Source organism: Solanum pennellii, chromosome 3 (assembly GCF_001406875.1).
Source record: "Solanum pennellii chromosome 3, SPENNV200".
Lineage (NCBI taxonomy): Eukaryota > Viridiplantae > Streptophyta > Magnoliopsida > Solanales > Solanaceae > Solanum > Solanum pennellii.
Window position 1 is genome coordinate 60,459,121 of NC_028639.1, and position 16,872 is coordinate 60,475,992.

At 33.4% G+C, this 16,872-nt stretch overlaps 1 protein-coding gene across 1 annotated transcript; it reads right to left on the reverse strand.

Moving 5' to 3' along the window:
- Nucleotides 1–8,909: 8,909 nt before the first annotated feature.
- LOC107013943 (tRNA-splicing endonuclease subunit Sen54-like) lies at nt 8,910–10,984 on the reverse strand. The gene is made up of 4 exons (XM_027915627.1): nt 10,860–10,984; nt 10,642–10,752; nt 9,654–10,049; nt 8,910–9,327 (listed from the first exon to the last, which is right to left on the reverse strand). The coding sequence occupies exons 1-4, from the start codon at nt 10,982–10,984 to the stop codon at nt 9,189–9,191; spliced, it is 771 nt and encodes a 256-aa protein (XP_027771428.1). The 3' UTR covers nt 8,910–9,188.
- Nucleotides 10,985–16,872: the final 5,888 nt, after the last annotated feature.

Here is a 16,872-nt window from a genome sequence, read left to right on the forward strand (position 1 = left end):
TATGGTTTCTAATATTACACTTTTCAAATTTAGCTTTGATATTTAAATAAGTTTTTATTAGCAATGATAAATGTCACTATCCAAATTCACAAGCCGTGATGGTACCTATGTTCCCAACTAATAGGTAAGTCAACCCAACATACTTTATCAATTTAACTAACTAAGAAGGTAAAAGGGTAAACAACGAGTAAAATCTCCAACATAAAGTTCTTCGTAAATGTGAAATGCGGAAAGTTGAAAATACCACCTAAGAATCGGTGTAATAAGTATAAGAGTTTCCAAGAAACGATGCATGTCTGAAACTAAAATGATCAATCCAACATAAGGTATATCCTATTTGAATACTAAAATAACAGAAAAAGTAAAAGATATAGGGAGGTGTGGGTCTACAACCAAGCAACTCACCACAACTCCAAGATATCCAAGCTCGGACTCAAAATGTTCCACGAGATGTGCTCGTACTCGAAATCGAATCTGCACCACAAAGAGCGCAACAAGTACAGTATGAGTGCGAAACCACGTGTACCTAGTAAATTTCATTGACCAACAATGAAGAAGTAGTGACAGGAGTTTATATAAGAAAAAAAATCAATTCCTTAATTATACAAGTCTATATTAAGGCTAGACTACCCATACTTATCACCTTTCGACTCAAGGCGTCTGCTACCATATTTGCCTTGCCCTGATGATAAACAATAGTCATATCATAGTCTTTGAGCAACTCCATTCATCTCCGCTACCTCAAATTGACATTCCTTTGATTGAATATATACTGGAGACTACGATGATCCGTGAACACCTCATAATGCACATCATAAAGATAGTGCCTCCAAATTTTCAATGCAAACATAACTGCCGCCGAATGTAAATCATGAAGAGAATAGTTCTTTTCACGAACCTTTAACTGCCTCGAAGCATAAGCTATCACATTTCCCTTCTACATCAATACACAACCAAGATAAATTCGAGAAGCATCACTATATACAACAAACTTTCTCCCTCTACGGGTAGGGTCAAAGTCGGAGCAATAGTCAATAAAGTCTTAAGCTTTTGGAGACTAACCTCACACTCGTCAGACCGCTAAAAAGTCACCTCCTTCTATGTCAATCTAGTTAATGGAAATGCAATGGATGAGAACCTCTCTACAAATCATCGATAATAACCTGTAAGGTCTAAGAAACTCCGAATCTCAGTAACTGAAGCAGGTCTGACCCAATCTCTATCTGCCATAATCTTCTTAAGATCCACCATAATACCCTCCTTGGACACTACATGTCCCAAGAATGCTTCTGAATAAGCCAAAACTCACACTTTTAAAAACTTTGCATAAAGTTTCTTCTCCTTTATAATCTCAAGCATAATCCTCAAATGATGCTCGTGTTCCTCCTTACTGCGGGAGTATATCAATATATCATCTATGAAGACAATAACAGAGGAATCCATGTAAGGTCTGAACACTCCATTTATCAAGTCCATAAAAGTTGTTGGGGCATTAGTCAATCTGAAAGACATCACCAAAAAATCATAATGGTCGTAACGTGTTCGAAAAGTTATCTTAGGGATATCCTCCGCCTTAACCTTCAGCAGATGATAGCCGGATCTCAAGTCAATTTTGGAGAAAACAAAAGCACCCTGTAACTGATCAAATAAATCATCAATACGAGGTATCAGGTACTTATTTTTGTTGGTTATCTTTTTCAACTGTCGATAATCAATACACATACGCATAGATCCATCTTCATTCTTCACAAATAACACTAGAGCACCCCAGGGAGATACGCGCGGTCTAATAAAGCCTTTGCTCAACAAATCCTGCAACTGCTCCTTCAATTCTTTCAATCAGTCGGTGTCATACGATAAGGAGGAAACAAAACAAGCTTAGTGCTTGGCTCTACATCAATACAAAAATTAATATCACAACTGGTAGAAGACTTGGCAAATCTGTCAGAAATACCTTTACAAATTCACTCACCACCGAAATAGACTCAAGCATAGGAGTCTTAACACTAGTATCTTAAATGTACTCCAAGTAAGTCAGAAATCCTCTCTCTACCAAGTGACGAGTCTTAAGAAATGATATCAACCCTTTAGGAGGGTGACTAAGAGAACCTCTCCATTCTACTATAGAAGTTCTAGGCATAACTAATGTAATTGTCTTGGCATAGCAATATAAAATTGTGTGATAAGGAAATAATCAATCCATATGAAGAATCACATCAAAATATACCATATTTAAGACTTTTAAATATGTATGAGTGTGATATCCCATCAAGGTAATTGTACATAGTCGATACACCCGATCTACCACTACAGAATCCCCAACATGAGTAGAAACATATACTGGCAAATCAAGAGTCTCACATGATATACCTAGTCTCAAAAAAAATATATGGACATATAAGAATAAGTAGAGTCTGGATCAAATAATGCAGTAGCTGGTCGATGACAAACCAGAATAATACCTGTGATAACAACATCTGAATACTCAGCCTCTGGCCTACACAAAAAACAGAACAGTGAGAACGACCACCCTCAGACGGTGAACTCAATGAACCACCTCTACCTGAATGAGAACCACCTATGTTGTGTTTTACACCTTTCCTAGCTGGAGGTTGTGCACCCCTGAAAGTCGAGGCCTGAGAATCCTGATGTAAGCCACAACATTTAGTCCTAGGGCAGTCACTCACAAAGTGTCCCATATCGCCATACTTAAAACAATCCCTACAAGAACCTGAATGTCCTCCACAGCCTACAGGTCTAGAAGATAATCCTGTGGAGTATACACTGAAATCGAAGCACAATTCCTAGTGTAATCAGACGCTGGTATAAAAACATGAATGGGTTTGCTAGATTGAGAGTGATAACCTCTCCCTAAGTAACCTCGACTTTTAGGCAGAGCACCGCCATAATCACCTGAATGATGAACCCCCTTGCCCTCGCGCTGCTCAAATCTTTCACATCAAATCATCTCTAAATCCTTGGCGGCATCTACCATATTATGGAACGGAACACCAGAAGCAGTAACCTGAGAATCTCCCAGACGAATCGGAACGATTAACCCCTTAACAAACCTTCTCACTCTCTCAGGCTCTGTGGGAAGTATCATCGAATCATGCTAGCCAAGGCATATAATTTACCCTCATACTCTACTATTTACATACCATCTTGTTGTAAACCCTTAAACTCGACCCTCTTACGCTCCCTCTCATTGCGTGGAATAAACTTGGCTAGAAATACCTGAGTAAATCGAGTCCATGATAGTGGAGGGGATCCATCTGGTCTACTACTAATATAATCCCTCCACCACTGTTTGGCAGAGCCAGTTATCTAAAACGTTGTGTATTCAACTCCATGATACTCCACTAATTCAAGATTATGCAATCTCTCATGACAACTAACTATAAATTCATAGGCATCCTCAATTAAGTCACCAGTATAGGTCGGATGATTCAATAGTCTGAACATGCCAAACATTTTTTGTTCATCAATTGTCATGGAAGACATGTACGCAAAGTGTGATGTAATACCTAGAAATTACATACTATCTAAACGGGGAGCTACAACAACAGCTGGCTGAGTCCTGGGAGTCTGAGAATCTGGAGCAACAATCAGATCTGGAGTCTGACCTCCAACACCGGTCTATGAAGCATCAGAGAAGACATGCAAAGTTCCCGCCTGAATCATCCCATCTAGAAGTCCTAACATACGAGCCAAGGTATCTTAAAGCATAGGGTTGACAATAATATTGGGTTTAGCTTGAGCTGGTCCATCCCCCTCTACATGATCCTGCACATCTCCATGAATAACATCTGCATTAAGAGGTACTGTCCTATCATGACCCTGGGTAGATACTGGTACTTGGTCTTCCATAGGTGCTGCATTACGGCCCTTACCCGACCTCGACCTCACCCCTACCTCTACCTTAGATAGTGCTCCCAGAAACAGGCGCAGGAATATGCTCCTAATGACCACTTACTGATGTACGAGTCCTCACCATCTAAGAGAGAATGAGATATCAAGATTAGAATTTCAATATGGTCAAGTGTACACAATAATAAATGAAAGAACAGAATTTTCCTAAATGTCTTGTAGCCTCTCAAAGATATGTATGGACATCATCATACCAATCTGCAAGACTCTACTAGATATTGCTCTTGTACTCGTGAGACCGATGAATCTAGAGCTCTAATACCAAATTAATTTACAAATCGTAATGACACCTATGTTCCCAACCAATAGGTAAGTCAACCCAACATATTTTATCAATTTTAACTAACTATTAAGGTAAAAAAAAGTAAATAACGAGTAAAATCTCCAACATGAAGTTCTTTATAAATACTAAATGCGAAAAGCTGAAAATACCACCCCAAGAATTGGTGTCATAAGTATAAGAGCTTCTAAAATACAATGCAAGTCTGAAACTAAAATAACCAATCCAACATAAGGTATATCCTGCAGGAACACTAAAGTAACAGAATAAGTAAAAGATAGAGGGAGGCGTGGGTCACGGAACAACCAAGCAACTCACCACAACTCCAAGATACTCCAAGTTCAGACTCAACGCTCCACGAGATGTGCTCGTACTCGAAATCGAATCTACACCACAAAGAGTCCAACAAGTATAGTATGAGTACAAAACCACGTGTACCCAGAATATCTCATTGATCGACAAGGAAGAAATGTGACGGGAGTCTATATAAGAAAAAAAATCAATTCAAATTATACGAGTCTATACTACACTTGTCAGTCAAGTTTCAACAATATTGGTAATCAAATATCAAGTACTTTCCAACCACCAATAAAAAACACATAATCATCAAGATAAGGATGTCATAAGATGCAATGTAATATGACACCATGAAATGATATGCCTTAGAATACTCTCTCAACCGTATATACATGATACTTCTCAAAAATACATCGAGAGTTCATGACCTATGGGGGACTCGCCAAGTCCATATAACGACACGGACGATCTCCAGGTGTCTGTGTGGACAATCTCAGCACTATCATAAAAGTCAAACAATTTTTGCACGGACGATCTTCACGTGCCCAAATTATAATCTTAACATCTCACCATCCTCAGAACAGATGATCTCCACGTGCCCAACTTATACTCGACTTCATGTCAATGCATGTGCATAATATGAATTCAAATAAAGGAGATGATGGTGCATTGCAATCAATCAAATATCACCATAATACATAACCACCTCAACTATCACAACTATACAAGTTCAAATAAGAATACAATCACCCATAATAAATCAGTCAATAGTATATCAGCTAATGCTCATATGCTTTGGCATTCTCGGATTATAATCCGCAATACTATAGTAATAAACTTTCCCTTTGTAACACCGGTACTCGTACCTAAAATGCCGAACACGTGCACGAATCCTCAAGGTTTTTCCTTCTCTTTTTGTAAAGCTTCAGAACGTTCCCAATTTACCAATTATGCAAGATTTGTAAGCATGTGAATTCGTAGACACACATATTATTATATTTCTATGCTAGACCCAAAAACCCGCTCATATCTCTAATCAAGCTCCTAATTTTGCTATAATTTATATTTCAAAAGAATCATATTCGCTAAATTTCAAGCCTAGGGTTAAATCTTAATCTCTCTCAAAATATCTTATAATTTAATTTCAATCATATAATATACACCTAATAATCTCTTAACTATCTCAATATAGAAAATAAAATTGGATTTACGCTGTAACAATAAAAATTAAATAAGTTGATTTCAACCCATGTGTTAAAGACCAAAATTCCAGAACCTATAACTACGATTTATGTCTCTGCATATAAGTTCTAAGTTCTACACATTACAACCTATGGCAATCATTAGCAAATCATTTGTAGTTATACAGATAATTTTTTCTTTTAAAAAAACTAAACCTTGGTCAATTATTTGGATTTATTATTTGATTGTAAATAAAAAAGAAAAAGCTTTTAAAACCCTTGTCTACACTACGAGACGGAAAATCAAAACCCCCAACCCTGCATTTATTTCCAATCCTGTAATCATTGTCTAATTATTGCATACTAATTATTATTAAGTAAACAATCATCCAACTCAACCTGATAATTATACTAAAATTTCTCTAACTTTCCAATACCAAGTCACAACAAAATAATACAGTATCACCACATTCTTTCAAGCCAACAATTTATGCTACTTAGGTGCGCTAATGCAGAAATTAGAGTCGACTAAAAAAGCTTTTTACCTAAAGTAATTGTTTTTTCATCCCTCTTCGCTCTGTATTCTACGCCACACAAATGAATTTCCAACTCTTATTTTTTTTTAAAATTAACTCCACTAACATATTTTAATTACATAGGTCAAGTGATTACTATTAATTATAGATGTGACCCACTAACTATTCAACTATAATACTCTAACAAAAATTCATCAATTAGATATTCTTAGCTATTGACTAGTTTAAAATATCTCTTTGATTTTTTCGGAAAAAATCAAAATAGTCCTAATTCACAAAACGACCTAACAGATCGTTACAATAAAATTTTCTTATGAAAATATGAATCAATTTATTAGTTTAAGCCTACGCTCAATCCATTTTATTATACAACACTTATATTACTAATTACGATAAAAGATTTCTTATTTCATGCATTGCAAAATTAGGTCACAATTAAGAATACTTTAGTTCATTAATTTTAATTAAATGAGAAGGGAGGCAAGAATTAAAGACTATCGTAAAATAAGACAATCCATCCAAAGACTTGAATAACTTTCGAATGGTTTAATCAACTCATTTCAGCTCAAGTAATTTTTGGATCAAATCCAACCAAAGACGCCTATTTGATAGACTTTCAGAACTTAGCTTCGATGGCTAAAATAAAATCTATATATTCATCATATATATTTATGCCTTATATCCACTTTACCGTTTAACTTTTACACTAATTATAACGGTAATATAATGAATTGATTTAAATTTAAACGACAAAATTAAGTTAATAAATGAATTGAATGAGTCAGTAATTCATCCAAATATTACTTGAGGTCGCCATGACTTAATAATGAGTTTTATCCATATCACAATTCAATCAGTCCAATTCTTACATAACTTTTTTTATTTCTTAATAATTTTATTTGATTATTTTTTTCTTTATTGAACTTATATATAATATATCAAATAAGAAAAGTTTCTTATAAAAAGAATTGATCATATTTCTCATGAAATACGTATTATAAACAATGGTAAATTTAAGTGTAAAAATTGGATTATCGAAATCTGTGATCATTCAACAAAACTCGATATATTGTTTGTACCATTCTTAAAATATAATAAATATTAAATTAATTTTAAAACACCATTGTTTGTTATTTTTTAAACAAAATAAATTCGGAAGCTTGATAAAAGTGTACTACTTAAATTTCTTCAGATGTAAACTTGCATTTTTTAAAATAAATTGTTTCTTCTAATAATTCTTTTTCAATTAATAGGTCATTTAAACAACGTATTTAATTTTTCTTATGATATAGTAATTGATATATATATATATATATATATATATATATCAAACTTCTAATAATTTGTTCTTTTAGTATTTTTTTCCCTGCAAATCGTATTTAATGGTCTTCTTATAAAATAAACCTGCAATCTATTATTGTTAAAATAAATGATGCCCTCAAATTTGGAAGCATAAAGTGGTTGCCTTTTTCTTATAGGGCAGAGCCGCCTTTGACAATGATGCACTCGCCTTTTTAAATGAGTGGATTTCTAAAGAGAATTAGGTATTTAAAATCGGAATGAGTTATTTGAATCATAAGTTAACAAGTGTCCTTTCGTTAAAATTAGAGGTATCTTTATACCTAAGTATAACAGGAGAGGTATAATTAAATCGAAAATATAACATACTATATATTTAAACTATTTTCAATAATATTGGAATATATTTGACCCTTTCTCCTTTTTAAATTATAGAATCAATGCAACTTAAAAAGCGAATGACACATGATAATTAAAATGGTTAACTAACAAAATACATAGTTTTAAGGACCGTGTATATACTAAAATTGCAAGTGAAGGTATTCCACCAATACTCGGCTATTACAGCGGATTCAAGATTTTTACCAAAGGTGTTCGAAAAATAAAAAATTAGCCATGAAATTTAAACTTGAAATCTCAAGGTGGGTTCATAAAAGATAATGTCATTTTAATTCTACACATTGATATTTACTCAAATTCAAGAACTACAATACACCAGAAAGAAAGAAAGAAAAAATAACTACAATACAAACTTCACTTAAAGTTACCTGTCAATTCATGTTTGTGCAGCTAACGAAGACTACAACTATGTAGATTGCCTTTTCACACCATGGCCATCACCAATTTATTTTTTTCATTCGATGTCTGAAGTCTGTATCGAAGTCTTGACTAAATTCAAATCACACACAGTAGAATCCGAGTGACACTCTCAACAAGATTTTCTCCATATTTAGAACTCGAACCCGAGATCTTTAATCAAGGGTAAAACAATTCCACCACCGCACTACAACCCATATCAGTAGCCCTCACCAATTAATGATCATGGACTTGGTTAAATTAGAGGTCTCATCTTATGTGGATTATAGTTGTACACCAATCCATCTGGTTTTGGCCCTACACAGCTATGACGTATTTCCTAATGATGGACAACTAATCAATTTACATGTACCCAATTATTTCACTAGATAACAGCATAACTATACCTACATAAAGACGCCTTCCACGGAAAAAAGTTGAAACAAAATACTTTGAGAGTAAAAATTCAAATGTGTCTCACACAACACACGTCACATAGTAAAAAATTTCACCATGTAAACACCCATCAATTGGAACTTCACAAACAATATAAGTTTTAGAAGTTGACAAAGTGGATGAAAAGCTGATAAAGTTGTGAACAGACTGATGCAAAGGAGCTAAAAATGATAGAGCAGTCCAGCAGCCAAGGGATAAAAGTGTTTCTGGGGCTCTGGCAAAGAGTAAATTTCACCATTGTAACACGTATGTTAGCACTGAAGGCAAAGAAGACGAGACATGTTATCTGTTGTTTCATTAATGATGTTTTGTGATTACACAACGATTAAACATCAATCCACAAACTAAAAATTCATAATTGTACCATAGCTCTTCACAGGGCATGCCAAGATTTGTATGTGTTGCTCGAAAAGATCATGGAAGGATAGGGAGCTCAACTTTGTTGAAGGAGAAAAAGCTCAAGCGTCCATGCTCAACAAGACAGAATTTCAACGGAATACCATGAGAATGTCTCTCAAGATCTTCAATTTCTTCTTTGGAGGGTGGATACTCACTGCACAAGAAAATACATCACTCATAAAATAAAGCTACTTTGACAGTGAATGTAGATCAAAGAAGTCGGATAAAAGAATTTAGGGAATCAGACAGGGCCAGAGTGAGGGATAAAGTGGAAAATATTAAAGAAAAACTAGTTTTTTTCTAGAATACCATCCAATCCAACAATCCATCTTACTCTTGAACATTCTGCAATGTTCACACATAGAATTGCTTAGCTAGTTATTCCAAGTTCCTATGATCAGATAAATAATACTAGGAGGTGATTCAGAAAATTTTAGTAGGCACCTTAATATAATGAACGCATTAACGAGGGTATCGTACCTCACAAGACAAAGTACAAAACAGGGATCACCAGGAGCAGACTTTCTGAATCTGCTATTAGGAGGGTAAACGTCAAAGGCCAGTTTAAATCCACCAATGTGCATATTATTAATCATTTCAGAGATGAGAATGCTGTTTCTTGATTCTTCATCTCCACTTTGAGCAGGCTCCAGCGTGTCTTGGTTAACAACACAATTTGCTTTTGACCTTCTTACTGACCAAGGAATTCCCTGACGCCCAACTATATAACCAAGAGATTTCAAGTGCTTATATGCTTCATAATATTCCAAGGAACATCCATTTTTTCCTTCTGCAACCTTGTTGTACACATGTTCCAGAGATAGGATTGTGTCATCTTTACTGAGTAGATGTAGAGCCCCAATTTCGGCAAGATATCTACATGAGAAAATGAGTATAATTCTTTAAAACACTGGAAACTGCAGAAGATAAATCTTAAATGATTCATAAATTTTTCACATCAATTCCTAATACAAATAGATGCGTCAATGGAAAAACTTACCTTTAAATACTTGTTATCTATCTCTTCATATAATTTATCCATTTGGTTTTATACTGCTTCTCTAACCAGACTAATTTTAAATATGTCAAAGCAGTAGACAAGTATGCAACCAAAGTTCCCAAGCATAACCCGCAGAGGGGTAACAATAAGATCACTAGGAGTATCACAAATCTATATCAAAATCAGCCCTCAGAGTCATCGATGAGAAAAAACTCACCAGAAAAGTATGTCAATTTATTAAGTGAACTATATAATGTTCACCTTTTTGCAACCTGAAAAACAAGAATAAAAATTTTCACTTTTTTCTTGGCTAAACAGATTTGAAATTTGACTTCTGACCAGATATGCTGAAATAACTCAGTTCTTATTTTCTCATGGCTTATTTTCAAATTATACATGTACTCAAAGTCTCTAGTATTTAACTCTTCAACTACAGGAGATAACCAAAAGAGAATTTGCATCACCTACAAAATCTCTTCGATGAAGCAATATATCTTGCCATTATGAACTATCCCAGTAGTTGTCCACAATCCACCCTTTCTCTCCACAACCTCAGCCATTCCTAATGGATCAAGCCATCGTTATCTTGAAATATCTTTTCTGAAGAAAAAGATTACCGCCTATTCACATTCCTATATGTTTTTCAAAATTGTTTTTAATACTTTATCTATATCATGAGATGGAACCTAAACTGCAACTTTGGTATATCAATGAATGCATATGCAAAACAATGGTCATCATCGTCAGGATCCTCTCCGTATACAGAATCACTAGTCCCTTCTGAAAAACTTGTCCACTTATCAGCTTCCATAGCTGGAATAAATAGCAAATTTCCATACAGATTACAACCATCTTAGCAAGTAGAGACACTACCACTTGATTAATAAAGGAGAAGCTAATTGTAAGTTCAATTCATTACAATGTGAAAAACTCCACTAATCTCATGAGTTACCAAGTAAAAATTGTACCCAAAATGTGGTGCAGCTCATGATTGAGCATATTATCTAAACAATTAAAAAAGTTGATGTATTTATTTTAACAATAGATTGCGAAATTCGAAATGAAATATACATTTAAATTTCTTTTAATCAAAATAAAGAACAGATAAAAATGACACAAATACTAAACTAAACTAATCATAAGGAGAATGAAAGCTTATAAACTAAAGTTAACTAAACTAACAAGAAGAATCACAGAACAACAGATTATAAATTTAATCAACAATTTAATAGAAAGACTAACAATGTAACATGAAATAAAAAAAACAATATAAAGTTGATGTATTTACTTTAACAATAGATTGCGAAATTCGAAATGAAATATACATTTAAATTTCTTTTAATCAAAATAAAGAACAGATAAGAATATCATTTAAATTGAAGTTGAAAAATATTTTTTAAAATAAGCTTTAAATTTATTTTTTCAACAAAAAAATTGTAATTTCAAGTTGGAGAAAAATTTTGGAAAATGTTTTCCTTAATTTTTTAAAGAAAAGTCATTTTCCTTAAATTTGAGGAAACTGAGTTGATTTGGACAACATTTTTCAAAACATTTAACTCAACCAAACATGAGAAAATTGAAATATATTTTCCTTCGTACCAAAAACACCCCTAGTCAATAATTTTTCCTAACTTATTTGTTGTTTCACTCCCTCTAGTTTTTACCTTTTACAAACAAAAGCTAAAAAGCTCACCTGACACTGACCGGCCTGTGCCGGCAAACTATCAGGTAACATCCTAAATTGTCTCTCTCGCTGGATCATCTCTTTTATCTCAGTTCACTTTTCCTTGATTATCCCTGGCCGGCCACTGTGAATTGAATGCATAATTGTAGTTCACTGGTGTAAATATTTGTTCTGAAGTTTAGTTCTATTATTGGTGATTGCTATTTGGATTATGAACTGTTATTCTCACAGATTTAGGGAAAAAGGAGAAAACTTTACTGCGTTTTAGCCTTCAGGGAAAATTGCACTTGTTAATTTATGCCCATCAAGTTTTCGACTGTTTGCCGAAAGTTAGGCTTATTTGATGAAGTGAGTAACCTGAGAGCTAGGGGGACACTCTTAAGGACTTAAGTGTGGGCTATCTAGGAGGAATTAGGCTACTTAGTTCACTGATTTGAAAATAGGGAGTTAAGTGCTTGGATATTAATGTGGCAAAACACATTCACAAATAAAGCTGTAGTGCTCAATTAGTCGCTCAAACATGTTAGTTATTTGCATTCAAAGGTGTGGTCTAGTGGTCAATAAAGTCGTCGAGAACTATGAGGTCTCAGGTTTGGAGATAAGAAAAAACACTAGATGATTCTTCTCATCCATACCACCTTGAGGGACAGAGTTACGTGGTACCTATTGCTAGTAAAAGGTGGCACGTATCTCGTTTGGGGGACAGAGTTACGTGATACCTATTGCTAGTGAAAGGTGGCACATATCTCGTGAAATTAATCGAGGTGCAAGAAAGTTGGTTGGGACACCACGGTCATAAAAAAATAAAAGTGTTGGTTATTTCCAACGTAGCCGAGTTTGACACGAATTTGGAGAACATATTCAAGTGTCTTGGAGAATCTACCAATCTAATTGGATTCTTCAGTTACTTTGACTAATTAATTTATCCGGACTATTAACCTGCAAAATTAGCGATACTCACCGGAAATTTTCAATTTCTACCCGCCTACTCAGACCATCTCCAATCCACCTCTATTTTACTCTTTATTCTCTATATTTAGAGAGTAAAACATAGAAAGGGTTTTCCAACCCCCCTCCATATTACTCTCTATCCTCCATTTATAGATAGGTGAATAGTAGTTCTTCAAATTTGGATAAAAACTATTCACCTCTTTATTTTACTTTTTATTATTTTAATAATATTACTATTGTTTCATCAAGTAAGTCTTCACTATTTGTAATTAATTTTCTATATAACATCTAAAAACATATTATTGACAAGTTACTATTTTTATTCGAATTAATAATTTTCTATTTTATTTGCTAAAAACTCACTTTAAATATGTAATTTCAAATTATTTTAATATTATTTATCTTATATGAGGCTATAAATTAAGCTTTAAATAGTTGAATCATTTTCTAAGTAATACAACATCTAAAAAAACATACAATAGATAAGTATACTGTTTTCATCCCAAAGAGCAATTTTTCTAATTCTTTTTGAAAAAATTGTCACTTAAAATATTTTTCACTACGAAGAATACACAAAATCTACATGATAATTCAAACAATCTACTTTTATGTTATAGTGATAAATTATTAAGTTACATTTTTTAATGAGCATGAAAATACTTTTTGCAATAACTCAAAATGGAATAGAAGAAGTAAATTAGTACACGAAATAATTGGATACTAAATTAAACAATTTTTATCTACACATAAAAAAATATGGACAAAAAATTACTCATTTTGAACTCCGTAATGCATTAATAGATTATTGTGAAAGCAATATAATAGTCTTGAAAGTATAGTATTGATGTAAAATAAATTTTAGGATAATATATCATTTATTATTTAATAGTATTTCATCAATGATTTCACTTTTATTTGAATTGTTTGTTAGCATGTATTACACATAATATTTGTTGTAATTTATTTTATTTATAAATTTAGATAAAATATAATTTTATATTTAACGAAAAATTTGAAAGAACAAAATTTATATTACACAAAGATTACATACATTATAGGGGTAATTATTTGCGAAAAGAAGAAATGATTTGTATTATGAAATAAGAAAATAAGAATGAAATATAAATAGTAACATAATATTTAGGAGAGAGAAAAAGATTCTTTTTCAGAGAGAGAGAGAGAGTAAATTTGAAAATTGAGTTGGAGTTGATTATTTGAAAAAATAGACAACTCTATATTTATATTTGGAGAGTAAAATAGAGGGTAGGGTTGGAAATTCCCTCCGTTTATTCTAAGCCATGTTATATCTCTAGCTGAGAAACAAAAAAATTCAGTGAAGATTTCATGAAATAGTCGGCTAAGCACGATGAATAGGTTATGTCTATCTTTAAGCAATAATTTATCCCCTAATGCCTAGGTTCAAGAACACGTCCTATTTGATCCTATTGCAATAAGTAGGAAAATCACCTATTTCTTCGTACCACCCGAAAATCGAAATGACAGAATTAGGTAACCTTCTCAATTCTCACTATCTCAGCAGATTGTTTCTTCTTAGTTTTTATTTCCAATTTTATCATTTAAAGAAAATAGTAACTTCTTTGATAGTAATGTCTTCCTTTGGGCTGAGGCACAGTATGACGTGTTTATTAGAACCAGAAATACAAAGTGCAAGCCTCACTTTTGAAGAAATCTTGTTTTGCTCTATCCTCTCACTAGTCACTACTACTCTTTCTACTGCTAGCCATCTCCAACTTCTGTCGAATCAATGCCACAAAAAGGTAACTTTTTTTTGTCTCTTTTTATAGAACTGAATAGTATTTGGTAAATACAAAGGGATGAAGAAACACATAGAAAAATAAATATTATGTGCAACAAGTGGAATAAGCAGTGTAGCTGCAAATTCCGATTAATAGAACCATTAAGAATGTTATAAGCTCTCTTTAACTATAGAATATTTCTTTTATATTGTTTGTTTTGTTATAAAATCAAGCTCATAAGAATATAATCATAAAGAGAAGAAGACAAGAGAAGTAGATAGAAGAAGAGGAATTTTCTTCTTATTCAAGTGTATATTACAATGGTGAATGATATCTCTATTTATAGGTAGAGAAATCAATCAAAAGGTCACCATGTTTAATGTCACATTAGTAGATACATTTCTATCCCAAAAAGATTCATCACCTTGGGAATACATATCCATGATAAGGATAAGTTTATGATAAGCTTAATGGACAATCCACTAAATTCAATGTATTTATAAAACTCCACCTTGGATGTCCATAGATAATGTACCTCGTTAAAACCTTACTAGAAAAAACCCTGTGGGAAAAAATTCTAGTGAAGGAAAAAGAGTACACATATCTTTTGATACGCACTATTTGTTGCCTCATTAAAAACCTTGCCAGGAAAACCCAGTGGGAAAAAAAACCTCTGTCAAGGAAAAAAGAGTGCAACGCGTATTATACTCTCCCTGATTAAAACATCACTTAATTTCTTGTGATGATGTCTCCAATCTTCGTACATTGTAGTTGGTATATTATTTTTCAAAGAAAAACCACACATTTCTTGAATAAGGTGCGTCATTTATCTCAACCAGACGCACTTTCGACTTGCTTCATGGAGGACTTTTATTTCTGCATAACAACATTTGCTTCATTGATCGCCAGGATATTATTGTGCCTCCACATGCAAACACATAGCGTGCTTGAGATAGAGCTTTATGCGAATCAGATAAATATTCTGCATCTGCGTAACCAATCAATTTTGTCTTGGATTCCTCGGAATAGAATAAACCCATAACTATGGTCCTTCGAGGATATTCAATCATGTGCTCAACACCATTTCAATGTCCTTTTATCGGGGAGAAACTGAATTTTGCCAGTAAATTTACTGCAAAATAAATATTTGGTCAAATATTGTTAGTAAGATGCACTAGTGCCCTGCACCAAGATAGAGTTTCATCACCAAGATAGAGTTTCATCACCAAGAAACTCTTCATCCTTCTTTTGAGATCAAACTGAATCATCATTTTTCTGTCAAATGACCTCATAATCATTGGGGTACTCAATGAATGCGATTTATCCATATAAAATTGCATCAAAACTTTTCAGTGTATGTGCACTGTTAGACAAATATTTCATTTGTCAAATTATCAATCTGTAGGTCAAGACAAAATTTTGTCTTACCAAGAGCTTTTCATAAAAATACAAGGACAATTAGGGTCATTCTTTTGTACCTTTTTTCTTCCTTGACTATTTCAATCCATATAAGGATTCTTGAATCTTTATTGAAAAAGTTTCTTTCAAACTCTTATATGCTTCAAACACCTCGATTGTTTCAAGGATTTTCATATAACCTTCATTGTCTAGCTAGACATTACAATTATTCATTACATGCACTCAAGTTTTTCATATGTTGCCAGATCAAAACAAACCTCATTGCATCCACCAAAGGAGAAAACATCTCCAATAATGTTAGGATTTTTGCGATAAACCTTTATGTCCCAAGGCATAAATCGTATTTGATATCTTACGGTTATACCATCGCATAATAATTTATTTGTACCCCACTGACATTATACCTTGATTTATGGACTACCAGTCCAAAATGTCACTTTTCTAAGTGAAACAAAATATACTTGAATTGTGCATTTTACTTGGCCAACGATTTATCTGTCCACACTATATGACAGATTTGATTCAAGATCCTCGTCACAATTTATATCATTGAGCGCCACCTCATATCAAAGATACCGTCGACGGTTATTTGATATAGATTCCAACAAGACATAAGTTATCGAGATCTCTTCATTTTTCATTATTTCAGGTACCTGAACCTTTTTTTCAAGATTTTATGAAGTGTTATGTCAATGTGCTCTTTTATAGCACTTGCCTCATTATCATGACCATATTGATTATTTGCTCCTTCCTTCTTTAAGGAATTTTATATTTGAAATTGATTGGTCTATTACGCTTCCGGCATATCATAGACTCTGTCCTTCAAGGACTTCACATTGGAGCATTTGCAGCTAAATTATATCATAGGGTCAGTGCATTCATCTGGCA